This window comes from Pecten maximus, chromosome 17 (genome assembly GCF_902652985.1).
Source record: "Pecten maximus chromosome 17, xPecMax1.1, whole genome shotgun sequence".
In the NCBI taxonomy this organism is placed as follows: Eukaryota; Metazoa; Mollusca; class Bivalvia; order Pectinida; family Pectinidae; genus Pecten; species Pecten maximus.
Window position 1 is genome coordinate 2,587,816 of NC_047031.1, and position 21,799 is coordinate 2,609,614.

The 21,799-nt window shown below is 39.3% G+C and overlaps 1 protein-coding gene across 9 annotated transcripts in view; it reads left to right on the forward strand.

The window, feature by feature from the left end:
* The first annotated feature begins 3,934 nt into the window (after positions 1-3,934).
* The window catches only part of LOC117315693 (CUGBP Elav-like family member 4), a 220,909-nt gene continuing 203,044 nt past the window's right edge, over positions 3,935-21,799 (forward strand). For all 9 annotated transcript variants that reach the window (XR_004529745.1, XM_033870005.1, XM_033870009.1 and 6 more), the window contains exon 1: positions 3,935-5,233. Coding sequence is in view for 8 of the 9 variants with exons in the window: in XM_033870005.1 (XP_033725896.1) it covers positions 4,996-5,233 (238 nt within the window). In the remaining variant the exon portion in view is untranslated. The remainder of the gene's footprint in view (positions 5,234-21,799) is intronic.

The following is a 21,799-nucleotide window of genomic DNA, read 5'->3' on the forward strand; positions in this document are numbered from 1 at the left end:
GGTGGCGTTGGTGAGACAGAAGATTAACCTGTTGTAAGTGGCGTTAGTGAGACAGAATATTACCCTGTTGTAGGTGGCGTTGGTGATACAGAATATTACCCTGTTGTAGGTGGCGTTGGTGATACAGAATATTACCCTGTTGTAGGTGGCGCTAGTGAGACAGAAGATTACCCTGTTGTAGGTGGCGTTAGTGAAACAGAAGATTACCCTGTTGTAGGTGGCGTTGGTGAGACAGAAGATTAACCTGTTGTAAGGGGCGTTGGTGAGACAGAAGATTACCCTGTTGTAGGTGGCGTTGGTGAGACAGAAGATTAACCTGTTGTAAGGGGCGTTGGTGAGACAGAAGATTACCCTGTTGTAGGTGGCGTTGGTGAGACAGAAGATTAACCTGTTGTAGGTGGCGTTGGTGAGACAGAAGATTAACCTGTTGTAGGTGGCGTTAGTGAGACAGAAGATTACCCAGTTGTAGGTGGCGTTGGTGATACAGAAGATTACCCTGTTGTAGGTGGCGCTAGTGAGACAGAAGATAACCCTATTGTAGGTGGCGCTAGTGAGACAGAAGATTAACCTGTTGTAGGTGGCGTTGGTGATACAGGAGAATACCCTGTTGTAGGTGGCGTTGGTGAAACAGAAGATTATCCTGTTGTAGGTGGCGTTGGTGTGACGGGATATTACCCTGTTGTAGGTGGCGTTGGTGATACAGAAGATTACCTTGTTGTAGGTGGCGTTGGTGATACAGAAGATTACCCTGTTGTAGGTGGCGTTGGTGAGACAGAAGATTATTCTGTTGTAGGTGGCGCTAGTGAGACAGAAGATTACCCTGTTGTAGGTGGCGCTAGTGAGACAGAAGATTAACCTGTTGTAGGTGGCGTTGGTGATACAGAAGATTACCCTGTTGTAGGTGGCGTTGGTGAGACAGAAGATTACCTTGTTGTAGGTGGCGTTGGTGTGACGGGATATTACCCTGTTGTAGGTGGCGTTGGTGAGACAGAAGATTACCCTGTTGTAGGTGGCGTTGGTGATACAGAATATTACCCTGTTGTAGGTGGCGTTGGTGATACAGAATATTACCCTGTTGTAGGTGGCGCTAGTGAGACAGAAGATTACCCTGTTGTAGGTGGCGTTAGTGAAACAGAAGATTACCCTGTTGTAGGTGGCGTTGGTGTGACAGAAGATTAACCTGTTGTAAGGGGCGTTGGTGAGACAGAAGATTACCCTGTTGTAGGTGGCGTTGGTGAGACAGAATATTAACCTGTTGTAAGGGGCGTTGGTGAGACAGAAGATTACCCTGTTGTAGGTGGCGTTGGTGAGACAGAAGATTAACCTGTTGTAGGTGGCGTTGGTGAGACAGAAGATTAACCTGTTGTAGGTGGCGTTAGTGAGACAGAAGATTACCCAGTTGTAGGTGGCGTTGGTGATACAGAAGATTACCCTGTTGTAGGTGACGCTAGTGAGACAGAAGATAACCCTATTGTAGGTGGCGCTAGTGAGACAGAAGATTAACCTGTTGTAGGTGGCGTTGGTGATACAGGAGAATACCCTGTTGTAGGTGGCGTTGGTGAAACAGAAGATTATCCTGTTGTAGGTGGCGTTGGTGTGACGGGATATTACCCTGTTGTAGGTGGCGTTGGTGATACAGAAGTTTACCTTGTTGTAGGTGGCGTTGGTGATACAGAAGATTACCCTGTTGTAGGTGGCGTTGGTGAGACAGAAGATTATTCTGTTGTAGGTGGCGCTAGTGAGACAGAAGATTACCCTGTTGTAGGTGGCGCTAGTGAGACAGAAGATTAACCTGTTGTAGGTGGCGTTGGTGATACAGAAGATTACCCTGTTGTAGGTGGCGTTGGTGAGACAGAAGATTACCGTGTTGTAGGTGGCGTTGGTGTGACGGGATATTACCCTGTTGTAGGTGGCGTTGGTGAGACAGAAGATTAACCTGTTGTAGGTGGCGTTAGTGAGACAGAAGATTACCCTGTTGTAGGTGGCGTTGGTGTGACGGGATATTACCTTGTTGTAGGTGGCGTTGGTGTGACGGGATATTACCCTGTTGTAGGTGGCGTTGGTGATACAGAAGATTACCCTGATGTAGGTGGCGTTGGTGAGACAGAAGATTACCTTGTTGTAGGTGGCGTTGGTGAAACAGAAGATTACCCTGTTGTAGGTGGCGTTGGTGAGACAGAAGATTACCCGTTGTTGGTGGCGTTGGTGTGACGGGATAATACCCTGTTGTAGGTGGCGTTGGTGTGACAGAATATTACCCTGTTGTAGGTGGCGTTGGTGTGACGGGATATTACCCTGTTGTAGGTGGCGTTGGTGTGACAGAAGATTACCCTGTTGTAGGTGGCGTTGGTGTGACGGAATATTATCCTGTTGTAGGTGGCGTTGGTGTGACGGGATATTACCCTGTTGTAGGTGGCGTTGGTGTAACGGGATATTACCCTGTTGTAGGTGGCGTTGGTGTAACGGGATATTACCCTGTTGTAGGTGGCGTTGGTGTAACGGGATATTACCCTGTTGTAGGTGGCGTTGGTGTAACGGGATATTACCCTGTTGTAGGTGGCGTTGGTGTGACGGGATAATACCCTGTTGTAGGTGGCGTTGGTGTGACAGAATATTACCCTGTTGTAGGTGGCGTTGGTGTGACGGGATATTACCCTGTTGTAGGTGGCGTTGGTGTGACAGAAGATTACCCTGTTGTAGGTGGCGTTGGTGTGACGGAATATTATCCTGTTGTAGGTGGCGTTGGTGTGACGGGATATTACCCTGTTGTAGGTGGCGTTGGTGTAACGGGATATTACCCTGTTGTAGGTGGCGTTGGTGTAACGGGATCTTACCCTGTTGTAGGTGGCGTTGGTGTAACGGGATATTACCCTGTTGTAGGTGGCGTTGGTGTAACGGGATATTACCCTGTTGTAGGTGGCGTTGGTGTGACGGGATATTACCCTGTTGTAGGTGGCGTTGGTGTGACAGAAGATTACCCTGTTGTAGGTGGCGTTGGTGTGACGGAATATTATCCTGTTGTAGGTGGCGTTGGTGTGACGGGATATTACCCTGTTGTAGGTGGCGTTGGTGTAACGGGATATTACCCTGTTGTAGGTGGCGTTGGTGTAACGGGATATTACCCTGTTGTAGGTGGCGTTGGTGTAACGGGATATTACCCTGTTGTAGGTGGCGTTGGTGTGACGGGATATTACCCTGTTGTAGGTGGCGTTGGTGTAACGGGATATTACCCTGTTGTAGGTGGCGTTGGTGTGACAGAAGACACTTAATCTATTTGAACGCCTTTTCTGATTTGTCTTTATTTTCGTAAGTGTAAATTCATTTAGTTTATATTTTGTCTTGAGTTTATCAACTTTAAGTTAAAATTTGACTTTCTGTAACGATATAATACTCTGTTTTTGTGTCTGTTGACAGCGTCAGTGTATGTATTTAGCTGCTGTGATATCAAACCCGATTGCCCTTACACGAGCTTTACGCTAGTTATTCCATTGTATTACAGATCTCATTAATACAAAAAAAATGAAATGAGAGGAATAAAGTTTCATCTGTCATGTGTAGTTCTTAACCTATTTAAATTCTGTAAACATGACAACACACCATTAAACCCCTTGTAGGTGCCCTTCTCAAATCCCTCTTTGAGCCGATTTCCCGCGCGAGATCCACTCCAAGCTCGCGCCGACAGGCTTCCAGCCTCAGTACCAAGCTCGGAGCGCGCAATTCCATACTAAAGAATATCGATCGGTTTATCCTTAGCGATTCTGCAATGTAATGCGTGTAGTTCCTTCTCCTCCTATCTAACCGCTACTGTACAACCCACGGCTACGGCATTGATTATATTGCGAAAATGGTTGAGAATACTGTTGCATCCTGGGAAGAGTATTTTATCTATGTAAATAAGATGCGTTGTGGGTATGTTAGGCGGAGTAGCTATAACAAGTGATCCCGTTCGTCGGTGGAGGTAGTCCCAGATATTCTATTGTCTTGACTATCTGTTGTGGTAGCGTTGTATGTGATTCTTGTAAGTTTATGTTATATTTTAATTTCCATGCAAGAAAAACAGGGATCAAATTCAACCCAAAATTGTTTATATTTATAAAGATATATACACAGTTACACTCAAATCGTCTTGTCATAAAAATCGATTTCTCAATCGGTAACAGCACAGTTGCGAGAAGAAACGACTGCTCTCTCCGTGTGTTGGATAACGTATGCCTAAATTGATTGCTTACATTCGCCTGTTCATTGACATTTCTACGGTACACTGGGAATAACACGTAGTCTTGAATCCTACAAGTGTAATCCCATGGTTATCGACTAGATTGACCTGTTGTGTAGTCATAAACGTTGTCAACAGTAGAACTAGTGCACGTGCTGTTGTTCTCGTTCAATTTGTGTGACGTTTTTTTGGAGTTTTGTTTCGTGATTCAATACACATTTCCACGTGCGCGAGACTTACATCATTTGCTACATGCTTCTCGATCTTTGAGGGGATAAATGAACGACTTGGTGCTTAACAAACCCAGTCGATATCTGCCGTATGTATTCTCCGTTACTATAAAGACCTGCTAACCATTCCATTCAATCGCGTGTTCTTGAAATTTCACTGAAGCTCAGTCGTGCGGAGTGCACATATGTCTAGTACTTCAATCAGCTGATATCTGTTGTAGTGTTGTGTTTTTGGATCGCACACATCACGATACGCGCGTGTGCATTACGTGTGTTTATATATACATTACGTGTATAGGTAAAAACACGCGTACATAATTTTACCAAACCGGCATACGGAATAATCGAAATTATTACAAAATATCTGTCAGAATTTTTCGTTAGCATACGGCGTGAGATATTCTGTGTTCGGGTTACTGATTATCTTGTCTGTCAACGCTTGGATTTCCTCTACAGTGAGAGTGTGTATCTATTATTGTGTATTGAAGCAATACGGTTGTACATCCCAGCATCATCAACATCTCGACTCTCTCTTATATCTTACCGTAAATGGCTACTTTGTCGAACGGAATGCTGCAAGATCTTCACTCTCTACATAATGGCTCTCAACTTGCCCACCAGCAACAATCAGCAAGTATTCCTATGAAAGACCACGATGCGGTAAAATTATTTGTGGGTCAAATTCCACGAAATCTTGAAGACAAAGATTTGAGACCCGTTTTTGAGGAATACGGCCAAATTTATGAGTTGACAGTGTTAAAAGACAGATTTACGGGGCTCCACAAAGGTAAGTAATGAATTATCTTTAGTTCATTTTTATTTTATTTTTTAGAAAATCTCTTGTCATTTTGCAAGATATTTGGAATTGGCTCATTTTCATTTTATCTACTGTTTAATTTACATTTTAATTTTCGCTCGATGTCCTGATAAAAATGACAGCAGATTTTTTGTTTAGAGTGGTGCTAAATTATGGCCATATAACAGATGTGTATTGTTCTATAAAGTATGATATCATCAACGCCATGGACGACCATCATTGATACAGTGTGTGGACATGTCCGCTGGTGAGAAAATCAATGACGAGTTCAAATACACTCATATTTACTTATACACATACCGATTTCGGCTATACTTTCACATAAAATATCATTAATTAAACCCGTGTTAAACATGAGGCATATTATCGATAATATATAATCATATATAGACAGTAATTCTGAAGATGAAGTATCGGTACTGTCTCTGCCGTCTGCGAAAAGCACCTGTTCAACGTAGGTTTTACACACACAGCTCTGTGACATGGTCGCGTGAGACCCCGTGATAGTGTGATTCTTATGCCGTGGTAATTAGTCGGCAGATCCCATCATCGATCGAACTTCCGCTAGCTTATAATATCTATATATATACATGTATATGTTTAACATACATGTTAGGTCCGTCGTTCCATGGAACCTCGTGTGCAATTTCCACGTGTCCTGTAGTATGTTTACGTGAATTCCAGTTAAACAATTCTGTTTAGCATTTTTGATAAAACTCTGAGTAATGATATCCATGCACGTGTGTCCACAGAATATTGATTATACATGTGTTAATATAACAAAGTTTATAACATAAATCAATATCCATGATTTCCCGGAACAAACCGTAATAAAAAGATTACAACTGATAAACTAGAGAGAGGTAGATGTTTATTTATACCAGAACTGTTTAAAACAAACAAGGATGTCTGACACGTGACTTAGTGCCGATTTGGACGTGGTGATTAGCAAGAGGTTTCATTTTGGCGGATTTTTAAAAAAGATTTGAACCATGTAGGCGACATGTCCTTATTGGTTTTAGTTAGAATCAGTATAAAGAGTTTTTATTTATAGCGGAACCTTTTCAATCCGAAATATTGTGTATATCATGGCCCTTATAATCAGATCTGACAAGGCATGGGCATGTCGATTTAGACAGATAAAGTGTGTACATAATTTGTTTATACCGGATTTTTTTTAAAATTCAAACACTGATGTTTATAACAGTTACTTTTAATGTCGATTTGGACATACTCTTTATACCGGATTTTTTTTAATTCGAACAACGGTGACTGACACTTATCTTAAATGTCGATTTTGACAGGTTATAGGGCGTTTTTCGTATTAGGGAGTAAGTCATCTGGTACACCATTTACAAGTCGAGTTTCGACAGACATTTTGCAGAACACGACAGTTCTTAAACCATTAATTATTTCTTCTAGCGGGATTTTTTTGAAGAATTGAACTTATATCTTTTTTTGAAACTCAAGTAAATTTGGACCTCTCTTTATTACTGAATATTACAATATCTTTTAAAGAAAATGTTCATTTTAAGAAAATAAAACAAAAATGTTAAGCGATACTGTAACACGTTTACAGATAAAGCAGATGATTTGTTTCCATGGCAACCCGTTCACTCTGTGAACAAGTGTTTTAGACCCTTCTGCTGTTGGTTTCCGGATTTCTTGATTCGACCCCTTCCTTCTGTCTTTATTAGATCGTTGTTGTCATTTCCGTTTTAAACCTCTCCTTTTTATGAAGTTCTTTACTAAATCCAAACACTGTTGGTTTATCAGATATATGCTGTAAGATTATTAATAGCAAAGTTTGTTACGTCATATACATAAAGATTTAGTAGGAAAAATGCTATTACGTCATAGCAGGAAGTGACGTCATATTTGTAAATATTGGTAGTAAAACGAATTTCCTTATACATGTATTTACGTTTCTATAAAATGCTTATGAGAAGATAAAAGACGTTGTCATAATTCCCTAATGTATCAGTTTCTATTTCTAATGTCCATATTTCTTACCAAGATAAACAGAAATGATTGCTGTAAAGCTGTTCACCGCAGATTCGAGATGAAGGTGATCATTTCCTTTCAAATTTGCACGATGTTATAAATGTACCCCCTAGCTTCTCCACTCCATCTTCACCTGAAACTTCCATCATACACCGTTTTTTAACTCTCTGCACATGATGTTTAATCAATAACACATTTCTTTCAGTTGGCCCAATCTTCTACTATAAACTATAGCTTTATAGATTATGAAAAAGACTTTAAAATCTTACTTTTATCATGATATGAAAAATTCTTAGTTTTGCGAAACCAGCACTTTATGATTAATTTGGGATGGCAATGCCTTTGTGAGGAAATAAATGGCATTTTTTGTTTAAATTCTTCATCACTTCCTATCGTATCACCACTGTAACTGGATTCCTATCTGTTTGTATTAATAATTTGTTGTGTCTCCTCAGTCCTGATTGTTGTTGTTTTTCCTTTGATGTTGGTGTTTCCTCAGTTCCCTGTTTAGGGTTTTTGTGTGTTTTTTGTTTGTTTGGTTTCTTTTTTTTGGGGGGGGGGGGGGGGGGGGGGTGTCTTTCTTTTTTATTCCAAGTTGATGGTTTTTTTTCTTTCTTTCTAGTTTTGGTTTTTGTCTGATTTGGGGTTTTTACTATTTTTTTCTCTCTTTCTTTTGTCTCTCCTTTGGTTTGTTGCCCCCTCCGTTTCATTTTTTGTCTCTCCTTTAGCTGTGTTGTCTCTTCAGTTCAAGTTGTTTTCTCTCCTTTGGTTTTGTTGTCCCCTCAGTTTCATGCGTTGTCTCCCCTTTAATTTTGTTGTCTTCTCAGTTCAAGTTGTTGTCTTTCCTTTGGTTTTGTTGTCTCCTCAGTTCATTCGTTGTCTCTCATTTAGTTTTGTTGTCCCCTCAGTTTCATGTGTTGTCTCTCCTTTAATTTTGTTGTCCCCTCAGTTTCATGTGTTGTCTCTCCTTTAATTTTGTTGTCCCCTCAGTTTCATGCGTTGTCTCTCCTTTGATTTTGTTGTCCCCTCAGTTTCATGTGTTGTCTCTCCTTTAATTTTGTTGTCCCCTCCGTTTCATTTGTTGTCTCTCCTTTGGTTGTGTTGTCCTCTCAGCTTATTTGGTATTTTTTTCCTTTCGTTTAGTTTTTCCTTCGGTTTTAGTGCGTCCTTAATCCCAAATGTTGTTTTTAATCTTTTTGTTTTTGCGTCTCCTCTATGCCCGTTGATATTTATTTATCTTGGTTTTTGTGATTCCGTAGTTGTTTTTATCTTTTGTATTGGTGTGTCCTTAATTCCCGTTTAGTTTTTCTTTTTCTTTTGTTGTCTTCTCAGTTCCAATTTTTGTAATTTCTTCTTTTGGTTTGTGTCTCCTTAATTCCTGTCAATGTTGTCTTTCCTTTAGTTTCGGTGTCTCCTCATCTCTTGTTATATTTAGTCTCTAACAAGTTCGCGAACTTTAATGCATATACACATATTATACATCAGCAACACTTAGACCTATATCTCGCCTACCTAACCGTTTCGTTACGTCACAGCGAATACAGACACTAAGCAATCCATTATTGATACACGTGTTTGTCAGGCGAGTTTGCAAAGCAAGCAGAATTTTAATCAAGTAGCTAAAGCAGTTTTAAAGTAGATATACTGATAAGACCGTAACGTTAGTATATATAACGCAATCAACAATTACAAGTATGTCTACACTTTATTTCTAATGTGTAGATTTCAATTTCCGGCCTTTTGCTGGGTTCAATTTTGTTTTTTTTTATTTCGTTTTGTTGTGTTTTGTTGTTTTATTGTTTGTTTGTTTGTTTGTTTGTTTGTTTTGCATTTTTGAATTTTGTATTTTTGTATTTTTTAACTTTTATTTTTTTGCTAGGTTGATCGCCCTGATCACAGCCATGGTGATTTCGAGAGTTGGAGTATAAATAAAAAAAAATAACTTCATTTATCTAACAAAATTGCGAAACTAGTTATATCAACTTATGCTAATCACGGTTGTTGGCCTGGATCGAAGTGCTCAGGGGGTCGTTCGTTTGAGTTGAAAGCTATTGTAGTAGCCAGTGGCTGCATCACATATGTATTATTGTATCCTCAAAATTCTATTGTTCTAGAATACTCGGTATTATATGAATTGAATGACCTTTAAATAACCCTTAGAATATCTCATTTTGATACCTAGCATTATATAGACTTATTTTCCGGTCCGAAAATGGTAGACTTTTATAATCTCCCTAGATATGCTTTTTATAAAAAAACTCCGGATTATGTAAAGTGATTATTTGCTCCGTCATCGGACGGAATTGTATAATATCCTAATCTAATATTTATATAAAACTGGTTTCCTGTTCCTCGTACAAACTAACGAAAGGCAAAAATATACAATACCTACATGGTACTAATGTAAAGATGTTTAATCGTTGGTCTGATACTGAAAACGAACTTGTTATCATGCATAATTTACGACCGTGTATTATTTTACTGGGTATGTTTTATCTGTAACACCGGTAGAGGTTGACATCGGCCAACCTCGATCCCATCATTTTGTCGTTTGAACTGTAAACGTTTACATTCGTATCCTAAAGTCGGTTGTCTTCCGGTAGAAGACACCAATGCACATTTTACAATATCAGATACATTTTATAAAAGAAATATGTGGTTAACTTATATAGGACACAGCAAATATTTCTGTTTGTCACCAGATAATACAGATGCAATCCCAGGGACCTGGGATATTCCTATGTCCCAGAATAAAAATATAACCAGGACCGTCCCCCAGAATAAAATATTACCACCAGGGCACCTGCTCCAGATTACCTATTTTACCTAGAATGAAATACAATGTATTAACTCCAGGGTCCCTCCTCCAGATTATTAGTGTCTATAGGACAGACCATGGGGCTAATATTTCATTCTTCGTCTTACATTTACACGCCGGAAGGTTTCAGACCCCTGTGGTTGTACTACAGAAGAGTTCACTGTATACGGAGGAAGGTTTCAGACCCCTGTGGTTGTACTGCAAAAGTGTACACTGTATACGGAGGAAGGTTTCAGGCCCCTGTGGTTGTACTGAAAAAGTGTACACTGTATATGGAGGAAGGTTTCAGACCCCTGTGGTTGTACTGCAAAAGTGTACACTGTATATGGAGGAAGGTTTCAGACCCCTGTGGTTGTACTACAGAAGAGTTCACTGTATATGGAGGAAGGTTTCAGGCCCCTGTGTTTATACTATAAAAATGTACTCTATATATGTAGGAAAGTGTCACACCCCTGTGTTTGAACTACAGGCGTGTATATACTGTAAATGTAGAAAGATGTCAGACCCATGTGGTTGTACTACAAACGTTTACACTGTATATGGAGGAAGGTGTCAGAACCCTGTGGTTCTACTACAAAAACGTACACTATATATGTAGGAAAGTGTCACACCCTTGTGTTTGAAGTACAGACGTGCACACTGTATATGGAGGAAGGTGTCAGGCCCCTGTGGTACAACAAACGTGTACATTGTACAAAGAGGAATGTTCACGTCCCTGTTGTAATACTACAAAAGTGTACACTGTAAATGTAGGAATGTGTCAGGCCCCTGTGGTTGTACTACAAAGTGTACACTGTATAGTCACGCCCCTGTGGTCCACGAACCCCTTACTAAAAGTTAGTCTTTGTGTGACAATGAAATCACAACAAAAAAAAAATTAAGGAACTCTCTCTATAACATGTTTGATTGTGCCTCAAAATAAGAAGTCGATTACAATGGTGTACCCCATCGGCACCAGAATACGGCGGAAGTGAATTAACGGAATGATATCCAAGTTTACGACAAACTGTAGCAGACTTTAGCTGCTTGCCACTCCCTGAATTGTACATGCGACTGTCTACCCTACTGCTAAAGGATTCCATGACTATAAAATGCATGTGTTCTCTAGAGAGAAGGTGGCTATCGATTAACACATTAAAGATCTCAAAAATTACCTTGTCTACGCTCGGTTGTTCTAAATCGCTGTACTTCTGAAATTGTCACAAATCGTTCCATTATCAAAGTAAACATAAAATCTGTCCTTGTTTTGGCCGACTATATTTCAGAAGACAATATAATCAAGTTTGTTTTAACAGGATATATACGTACTTATATGGATCTTCTTTAATGCTGTTATGCTAATGTAATAGTACTAACACATCCAGTTGGCTTTCACTACCCAATGACTGCAATGACCAATGTATTGACGTCACCAATATAAGATCTAAATGGCACCTTCTATAAAGCTATCAGACCCAAGTCGTGTTCTCATGTGAGCATAATGACGTCATAATTATTACCATGGATACACGGCGACAGTTTATCGATTAGATAGTTTTTCCGCCTATTTGTAAAGGATAACTTAACAATTTAGTTGAATTAGTACCTACATAAAACAACACACGGATATGAACTTAAAATATAAACATTGAGAACTCTCTTGGTATGACATTTATTGTCGTCATGAATGACACAGCTTTCGCAGGCAAACTTAATTCATATTTGTCAATACGCCTTAGGCACCAACATAATATTGTCCATATAATGTAGTAGCTGGTAGACTGGTTAAGTTATTTTTAGAACGACCTGTTTGGATTGAGCGCCGGCCACGTGACCTTAGGTGAAGATCTGAGGTGCGTGGTTCGACTCTCCCTATCCGTGTCGGTTTGTGTTTCTCGGGAAGCTGAGAAACGAGCCGGTCTGTTCTGTCGAGGTTGTGCCCTTAGGCAAGACGTTTCACCCTAATTACTCTGGATGATATGCGACGAGCCTCCTGTATGTTGTTCAGTGAGGTAGTCACCAGCTACTACAAGGATACCCCGCCTAAAAATGAACCTACATATTGACGTGGCGATAAACACAGCAATCAAACTTAAACATATCTTGATTTTATCGCAGTCTAAATTCACTGAAATATTAGACAACAAAATTAATTTGGTGATGTCAAGTAGCGAACGAAAAAAAAATTGTAATGATATTTTATTTCAAAACTCAAAAATATTAAACTTGTGATAAGGTGGATCAATTTACTGAAGGTATCATCCTATATGTATGTATGGTATAACCCTAGAGATGTTTTCAGTCTACATTATGCATAGACCGCCGATTATATCTGGTGACAGCGACCATTATCATTATAAAACCTTCCCCCGCTCTTCACGGTTCACGAACACGGACTACATGACACCTATATATAGAACAATCCTATAGAACAGAGGTGTTAATAATTTATCTGCGCCTCATCAACTTACGGATATTCTCTTTGGTTCGTCAAACAGGTGTCTCTCTTACTGATGTCGTCGATATCTCCACCACTTTCCGTGATGGTATCCCTTAGTGATGACGTCACACTCCGTACCACATTCCGTGTTTCCCTTAGATATGACGTCATTCTCCTTACTGCAATCAAGCGACATTATATCAAGGAATTGCTAGATATTTGGGAAAAACATCTTTTGTAAAACTTACCAAGGTCACATGAAGGGGTGATAATATACATCCTGCCCGCGTGGTACTCAAACTAGCGATCTTCCGCACTGCAACCAGATTTAAAAAAAATAAATAAATAAATAAAAAATAGCTCATGTCTGATCTTAACATTCATATTTCATTTCTCCCTAGATGTGCGTATATTACAAATTAATCCTGAAAATACCGCAATAAATATTACAATTATGTTTCTTCACGTGATATATCTGTACTCAGTAACGTCATTTCACGCGTGGATGACTTCACTTCCGTGACAAAATATCACAGATGAAGACGACAAATTACGAAATACGACATTTTCTGGCGGAAGTCACAGCGTTGTCCGTGTGAGGGATTTATTTCCAGGGTCGGTAACTCCAGTTGACTACGAGGTCTCACACAACTAATTCAGCCAATCAGTTGGTGCTTCACCTGAACCAAGTCTTGGGTTTGTAGCTATTTCCTGAGTAAATAACACATAGAATGCGGACCTTCTATACGAGAATAAAAAATAGGGCCTTGATATTCTAAAAATCAAAAATATACACTTCTGGTATAAATAGAAAGATGTAGGATTCCAGGTGTAAAAAGGCGGGAGTTCCCTAGCTGAGGTTCCCCTTTCCACTGTAGATATCAGGGTTACTGTCTTCCAAGTACAGGTGTGCTCTTATATGCTATCAAACCTATCTAATTACATCATTTTTCTGGTAGGGAAATCTTTAAACTTTCGTTTGATATACATTTCCTAATATTTGAATTTCAAATGAGCGATTGAGGGGATGGAGTCATTGGTAGTGACATTTAGTGAAATGATTAGCTGTGTAAGACCTACGACCTGATACAGGCTGCCACCTTGTTTTCCTAATTAATAGTTTTGTCGTTTTACCACAGAGAAGCTATTACTTGTCAGTAGCTGGGAACTCGTTAATATTGAAGGGTAGTATTTTACGTTGATATTTGTTATAGAATTTAATCCATATCTCCGCAGCTTGTTTATTCTGCGACGTGATTTATGTAGGCGGATTGATGACTTGATAATATTAAACTATTTGAATATTGATGGTAATTTATATTTGACAAAATGTCTAGAGTATAATTGACCCTGGATGATTTGAGACTATTTTATTTACATGAAAACGATCTTAGAACTGACCCTTGATTATCTAACAACCTGGCATACCTCAGTGGTACATGGCCTCTGAATATTCTGACACTCTGTGGTATATGACCCTCGAGATCTGGTATTCTGTCCAGTCTGTGGTATATGACCCTTGAGATATGGTATTCTGTCCAGTCTGTGGTATATGACCCGTGAGATCTGGTATTCTGTCCAGTCTGTGGTATATGACCCGTGAGATCTGGTATTCTGTCCAGTCTGTGGTATATGACCCTTGAGATCTGGTATTCTGTCCAGTCTGTGGTATATGACCCTTGAGATCTGGTATTCTGTCCAGTCTGTGGTATATGACCCTTGAGATCTGGTATTCTGTCCAGTCTGTGGTATATGACCCTCGAGATCTGGTATTCTGTCCAGTCTGTGGTATATGACCCTTGAGATCTGGTATTCTGTCACTCTGTGGTATATGACCCTTGAGATCTGGTATTCTGACACTCTGTGGTATATGACCCGTGAGATATGGTATTCTGTCCAGTCTGTGGTATATGACCCTTGAGATCTGGTATTCTGTCACTCTGTGGTATATGACCCGTGAGATATGGTATTCTGTCCAGTCTGTGGTATATGACCCGTGAGATCTGGTATTCTGACACTCTGTGGTATATGACCCTTGAGATCTGGTATTCTGACACTCTGTGGTATATGACCCGTGAGATCTGGTATGCTGTCCAGTCTGTGGTATATGACCCTTGAGATCTGGTATTCTGTCCAGTCTGACTCACTTTGTTATCTTAACTGTGCGTGCCCAGTATAGTTGTTACCAAGATTCGTTTAAAAGCTACTAAGCATCACAAACGAACTATGACAAATTATCTTATCCAAAAAAACTCTGTAGAGTTCATTAAATGGCGTCAACTATGACATGATGCACGGTAATCATTCAGTATGTCAAAACCCTCGTCAAACCAATTATGGTCAGTAATATATCGCTTGGACGACATTAACAGCCATAACGTATATGGCAATATTCCACGGGAACAACTGTCGAGCTTAATATATGATAATTAAAGATTAAAGAAAGTTGCATACTTTTTTTTTTTTTTTTTGCTTTTTCTTTTTTTAATGGGGTATAAAAAGATGTTTGCAAAGTGTATGAATCTTATCAAAGTTTGCACACAATTGTTTTACAAGGTGGCTGAGAAGGGTACCTGTAAAGCACAAAACGAAAGCAAAACGAAATCAAACGAAACGCAACGAAATCAAACGCAACGAAACGAAATCAACCGAAACGAAACGAGATAAAAAGAAACGAAAAATAAAACATTAAAAAAGAGGAAAAGAAGACTTTACATAAAGGCCTAAGTGCCCATTCTCATCGATGTAAAAACATCACACAGGAAAGAATAACGTTTCGTTTCGTTTCGTTTTGCTTTCGTTTCGTACTTTACAGGTACCCGACCAAGAAGCTGGAAATGTTTAACACGGCGACAAACAGAAAAACACTCAGTAATGTACATATGCGTAGAGACTTCATTTTAATATAATAACCTAGTGTGCATCGCATTGGTGTATCTATTTATAGACTCACGAGGTTGTCTGATTAATACAAACTAGGAATGTAAGTCAACTAAAATCTAGAATCGATCGCTCAAGTAACCAAGCATTACTTCCGGTAGAATTCTATATTTTATTTACAGCTTAAACTAATAGCAACCCCTACCAACATAAATATGTATCTGTAAATCTATCAAGTTAATACAAAAAATAACTTAATCCCCTCGGGAAATATTAAAACTGCATTTTAATGAACTTGGGTGTAAATACGAAATGTTTGTAAGTTTGAGCGATTAAATCAGAAAACAAAGTTTCATGGTTACTCTGAAGCTGACAAGGTAATTCCGTTGCGCACGTGATTGAAGTGTTGTTCATTTCAATATCAGATATAACGACATGGCCAGTGTCCGATCAATGGTTTCTACTGGAATAGCTTTATTAATACTGTAACAATTGCTTGTATAGCTTAGCAACCTATTATCTTGGTAATTTTTTTTAATTGATGTAATATTTTCTCTTTGAATTATCAATTTAATTCATTTAAAGTCAATAAGAGTTTTGAATATTTATTCATAATTATCTTTTTTTTACATATCTATTGAACCAACTTATCGCCCTATTGACCATTTGGAGTGTATCAACTAATTATCCGAATTGAAAATTCTTTAAGCAAATTGATACATTTTGTAGACAAAGGAATATGTTGAAGATTTGGAGGGGTGGTATCGTTTGGAAGCCTTTCTTGGATACAATAATCATACATATTAACAATCTCACGGAAGTTCCCGAGTGAGGGTGTGAATGAAGGAGGGGTGTTATCGTTTGGAAAACTTTCTCGGAAACAATATGTATGTTAACAATCTACGGAAGTTCCCGAGCGAAGGTGTGAAGGGAGGAGGGGCGGTATCGTTTGGAAGCCTGTACAATTTACGGAAGTTCCAGAGGGAGAATGGGTTTACATGGTTTGGGAGCCTTACCCGGACACAGTGTGTTATATACATGTATATCAACTGTCTACGTAAGTTCTACTGGGAGGGAGGGGTAGATGAAAAATGGAAATATGAACATCAAAGAAGACGGTCTTTATTAAGGGATAAGAGGTGGATTTTGTAGGGTTTCCGGAGTAAAATGAATGTCCACTATTTATAGATAGCACGTTTAGTTGGTAGTGGAATTCCGATTCAATTTATGTCGCTGTTTGGATGTTTATTAGCTGAATTAATCGTCCCTAAACAGATGACTCATTTATGTAGTAGCTGGTCGCTACCTCATGAAAAAATGCAGAGGCACATTGCTTGCCATCCAGGGCCATTACGGATCAGTGTGTATATGTATATATCTTTTCCTGTAATAACACAAGCATGTCGTCAAAGGACGGTCCATGATGCCAACATCTGAGAGAAAAAACGCAATCTGTCCCGGTAAGGAGCCAAGTTCGATACTCAAGAATTGCATATAAACGTATAGAATCTTACAGGAACACCGTCTGCTTTCATTGGTATATCTCATTATTCGAAAGTCATTTCTCTTAGCATATATTTTTGATGTGATCATAGTAGATTTTACGAGTTGTTAAATGGAGAATTTTGCTAACATTGATCTGCGCCTTTTGGGAAATTTAAAATGAATATTTAAAACTGGCATGCCTTTTAACAAGAACCAAAAACAGGTGTTTTACCTGCGTATCGCGTAACTTTGAATATAAATATATACATATTGATAGTTTTATAGTTTTTTTTTAACATAACGACTTTTACGAAAGGTTCTCAGGTGGTCGGCTTCTACAGCACATTTCCCGGGGGGACGGGTTTTGCCTATATTATACAGCGCTAATAAATCGCATATCTACATTGATGTGCTGGTAAGGCAGATCGCTATCTTTCTAATACTTTAAAATACCCCAGGGACTGCACAATGCTATATGTTTCTGCTATGTAAGCAGAACTGGTAATATTAGGAAACCTCTTTCCCAGTGAAGAATGACTATCGATGACACATTCATAAACTGTGGATCGATAAACACACGGCTTGGTAGGAGTGTTGTTTACATGTACATTGAAAAAAAACTGAGGCTGTGATGTTGCTGAGGTAACTCTACCGCTAATTATAACTGATGTAGTTCTGATAAGTATCCTGGATATGGTAATTAGACATAGCAATAATTAAAATTCCTAGTATACGCACTATCTAATCTAGGTGTATTATGAAAAAATTCACGTAGCAACAAGATTAAGTCTCCTCGTCCACCTCCTCGTCCTCCTCCTCCTCCTCCTCCTCCTCCTCCTCCTCCTCCTCCTCCTCCTCCTCCTCGTCGTCCTCGTCCTCCTCCTTCTCCTCGTCCTCCTCGTCCTCGTCCTAGTCCTCGTCCTTTCCCTCCTCGTCCTCCTCGTCCTCCTCCTCCTCCTAGTCCTCGTCCTTGTCCTCGTCCTTTCCCTCCTCGTCCTCCTCGTCCTCCTCGTCCTCCTCGTCCTCCTCGTCCTCGTCCTCCTCGTCCTCGTCCTCCTCGTCCTCCTCGTCCTCGTCCTCCTCGTCCTCGTCCTCCTCCTCCTCCTCCTCCTCCTCCTCCTCCTCCTCCTCCTCCTCCTTCTTATCGTCGTCGTCTTCCTCCTCTTCCTCCTTACATATACAAATATTTTCAACATAGAATATCTTAAACAGAAGAGTAAACATAACAGTAAATCTTGGCAAACAGGATCTGTTTAGTTGGCACAGACCGCCATGTTGTCGAATACCGATGTCTTCCTTTTCTTTTTTCAAATATAATTACATTCATTTAAAGTATAAGTAAATATGACTTTCCTCCTCGCTCGCCTGAGGGATGTTTCTTTTTATCAACATGTCCCAGTCTTCTTTACTTCGGCGTCACATATCAAACTAATTAAAAGAAACACACTGACAATTTTGAGAATCGGACACAATTAACATTGTCAAAATCGGACATAATGAACATTGTCAGAATAGGACACAATTAGCATTGCCAGAATCGGATATAACAACATTGTCAGAATGGGATATAACAACATTGTCAGAATTTTTAGTAATGTCGTATGTTGCATCTAATCAGGTATGTAAATATAAACATTTACCTGTCTTGCTATGCTATTCATTACCAATATAAATGACACAGCCTTGCAAACAAAAGTATCAACGAGTCTTGATTAGTAGTAGCTAAAGTCTGAAAAATATATTATTTGTTTTATTTATCTATTTTGATTGATTCACTTTTTTTTCGTACAATATATTCATTTTTGTTTTGCAATTTTTGTTTTTATTTTAATTTCAAACCATGCCCACAAAGTACGCCTTTTAATTAACACAGAATCAAATTTGTTCAATCTTGCACTTGGCCTATTCAATCAGTGTGCGGTATTGACATACATTTGACTGCCGTACGTGTAACTCTCGAATGTCATTACGAAAAGCACGTGCATTATATGTATACGGTATCGAATGTTCCCTTACATTGCCAGTACGAACACCCCAGTATATCACGAGAGAGGATCACTCGGTAAACAGTACTACTTTTGTTATGTCTGTAGATTCACTTCCGGGAGAAAACTGCGGTTAACAACACTGTCTGGTTTACATTATAAGCTCGTGCTGAAGGCGCGTGCCGGCTGCGAGTAACACGCGCGGCCTTATCAGTCATGTCTATTAAAATTTTTAAGGGTCTAGATTTTCTATTCCGTGTGAAACTGGGAAGATAACCTTTTTACTATTAATTTCCCTTTCTGTTAAAGATTCGATCTACCGTGATTCTGTAAGCCCCCACTCCTGTATACGAAGAACGTTCAGATTAGCATGTAGTCTAAATATGTAGCAAACCCCACCGGCATGAAGCATACACTTTAAAAAAACATACATGAAAATGCATACTTCAGATAGATTTGATTCCATTTTATTGGAATTATTCATTTAAACAACTGTTGGATACCTATACATATTACTGTGCTGTTGTTACTGTGGTCAGATAAACACTGGATACCTATATAGCCGTACTGTTGTCACTGTGGTCAGATAAACACTGGATACCTATATAGCCGTACTGTTGTCACTGTGGTCAGATAAACACTGGATACCTATATAACTATACTGTTGTCACTGGTCAGATAAACACTGGGTACCTATATAACTGTACTGTTGCCACTGTGGTCAGATAAACACTGGATACCTATATAACTGTACTGTTGTCACTGTGGTCAGATAAACACTGGATACCTATATAACTGTACTGTTGTCACTGTGGTCAGATAAACACTGGATACCTATATAACTACCGTTGTCACTATGGTCAGATAAACACTGGACACCTATATAACTGTACTGTTGTCACTGTGGTCAGATAAACACTGGATACCTATATAACTGTACTATTGTCACTGTGATAAACACTGGATACCTATATAACCGTACTGTTGTCACTGTGGTCAGATAAACACTGGATACCTATATAACTGTACTATTGTCACTGTGATAAACACTGGTTATCTATATAACTGTACTGTTGTCACGTTGGTCAGATAAACACTGGATACCTATATAACTGTACTGTTGTCACTGTGGTCAGATAAACACTGGATACCTATATAACCGTACTGTTGTCACTGTGGTCAGATAAACACTGGATACCTATATAACCGTACTGTTGTCACTGTGGTCAGATAAACACTGGATACCTATATAACTGTACTGTTGTCACTGTGGTCAGATAAACACTGGATACCTATATAACAGTACTGTTGTCACTGTGGTCAGATAAACACTAGATACCTATATAACTGTACTGTTGTCACCGTGGTCAGATAAACACTGGATACCTATATAACCGTACTGTTGTCACTGTGGTCAGATAAACACTGGATACCTATATAACTGTACTGTTGTCACTGTGGTCAGATAAACACTGGATACCTATATAACAGTACTGTTGTCACTGTGGTCAGATAAACACTGGATACCTATATAACTGTACTGTTGTCACTGTGGTCAGATAAACACTGGATACCTATATAACAGTACTGTTGTCACTGTGGTCAGATAAACACTAGATACCTATATAACTGTACTGTTGTCACCGTGGTCAGATAAACACTGGATACCTATATAACTGTACTGTTGTCACGTTGGTCAGATAAACACTGGATACCTATATAACTGTACTGTTGTCACGTTGGTCAGATAAACACTGGATACCTATATAACTGTACTGTTGTCACGTTGGTCAGATAAACACTGGATACCTATATAACTGTACTGTTGTCACTGTGGTCAGATAAACACTGGATACCTATATAACTGTACTGTTGTCACTGTGGTCAGATAAACACTGGATACCTATATAACTGTACTGTTGTCACTGTGGTCAGATAAACACTGGATACCTATATAACCGTACTGTTGTCACTGTGGTCAGATAGACACTGGATATACCTATATAACTGTACTGTTGTCACTGTGGTCAGATAAACACTGGATACCTATATAACTGTACTGTTGTCACTGTGGTCAGATAGACACTGGATATACCTATATAGCCATATAGCCTATATAGATGAAAATGTCCAAGTCTCGTGTTAGCGTTAGAGGAAACTCGTGTAGGGACACACGGTCAGATGTATAAAAGAATTTCATTGGATAAATGGGAAGGCGTTCGGATATGTCCATACACGTATTTGTCATATTAATTCCCTGCTATCTACATCTATCGAACAATTTCTGCACCGAAATCTGTCGTATTGCAAACAAGCCTAGTACGAATTGATTCATGAAAACCCATTCCTTCCAAATTCAATGCTATGCATTATTTTGATAGCCGTCCTCGCGAGACGTCGGATGACCGATGGTCAGATAGAGCGTTTCGGTGGAGGTGAAACCGAATACACTGTTCCTGGTCCGTTTCTGTAACATCAGGAATTGCTTCATAGTGATAAACGAGAGGCGTTATATCGAGGTTTTACTGTACACTGATAAACGAGAGGTGTTATATCGAGGTTTTACTGTACACTGATAAACGAGAGGTGTTATATCGAGGTTTTACTGTATAAACGAGAGGCGTTATATCGAGGTTTTACTGTACACTGATAAACGAGAGGTGTTATATCGAGGTTTTACTGTATAAACGAGAGGCGTTATATCGAGGTTTTACTGTACACTGATAAACGAGAGGTGTTATATCGAGGTTTTACTGTATAAACGAGAGGTGTTATATCGAGGTTTTACTGTCTACTGGTAAACGAGAGGCGTTATATCGAGGTTTTACTGTACACTGATAAACGAGAGGCGTTATATCGAGGTTTTACTGTACACTGATAAACGAGAGGCGTTATATCGAGGTTTTACTGTACACTGATAAACGAGAGGCGTTATATCAAGGTTT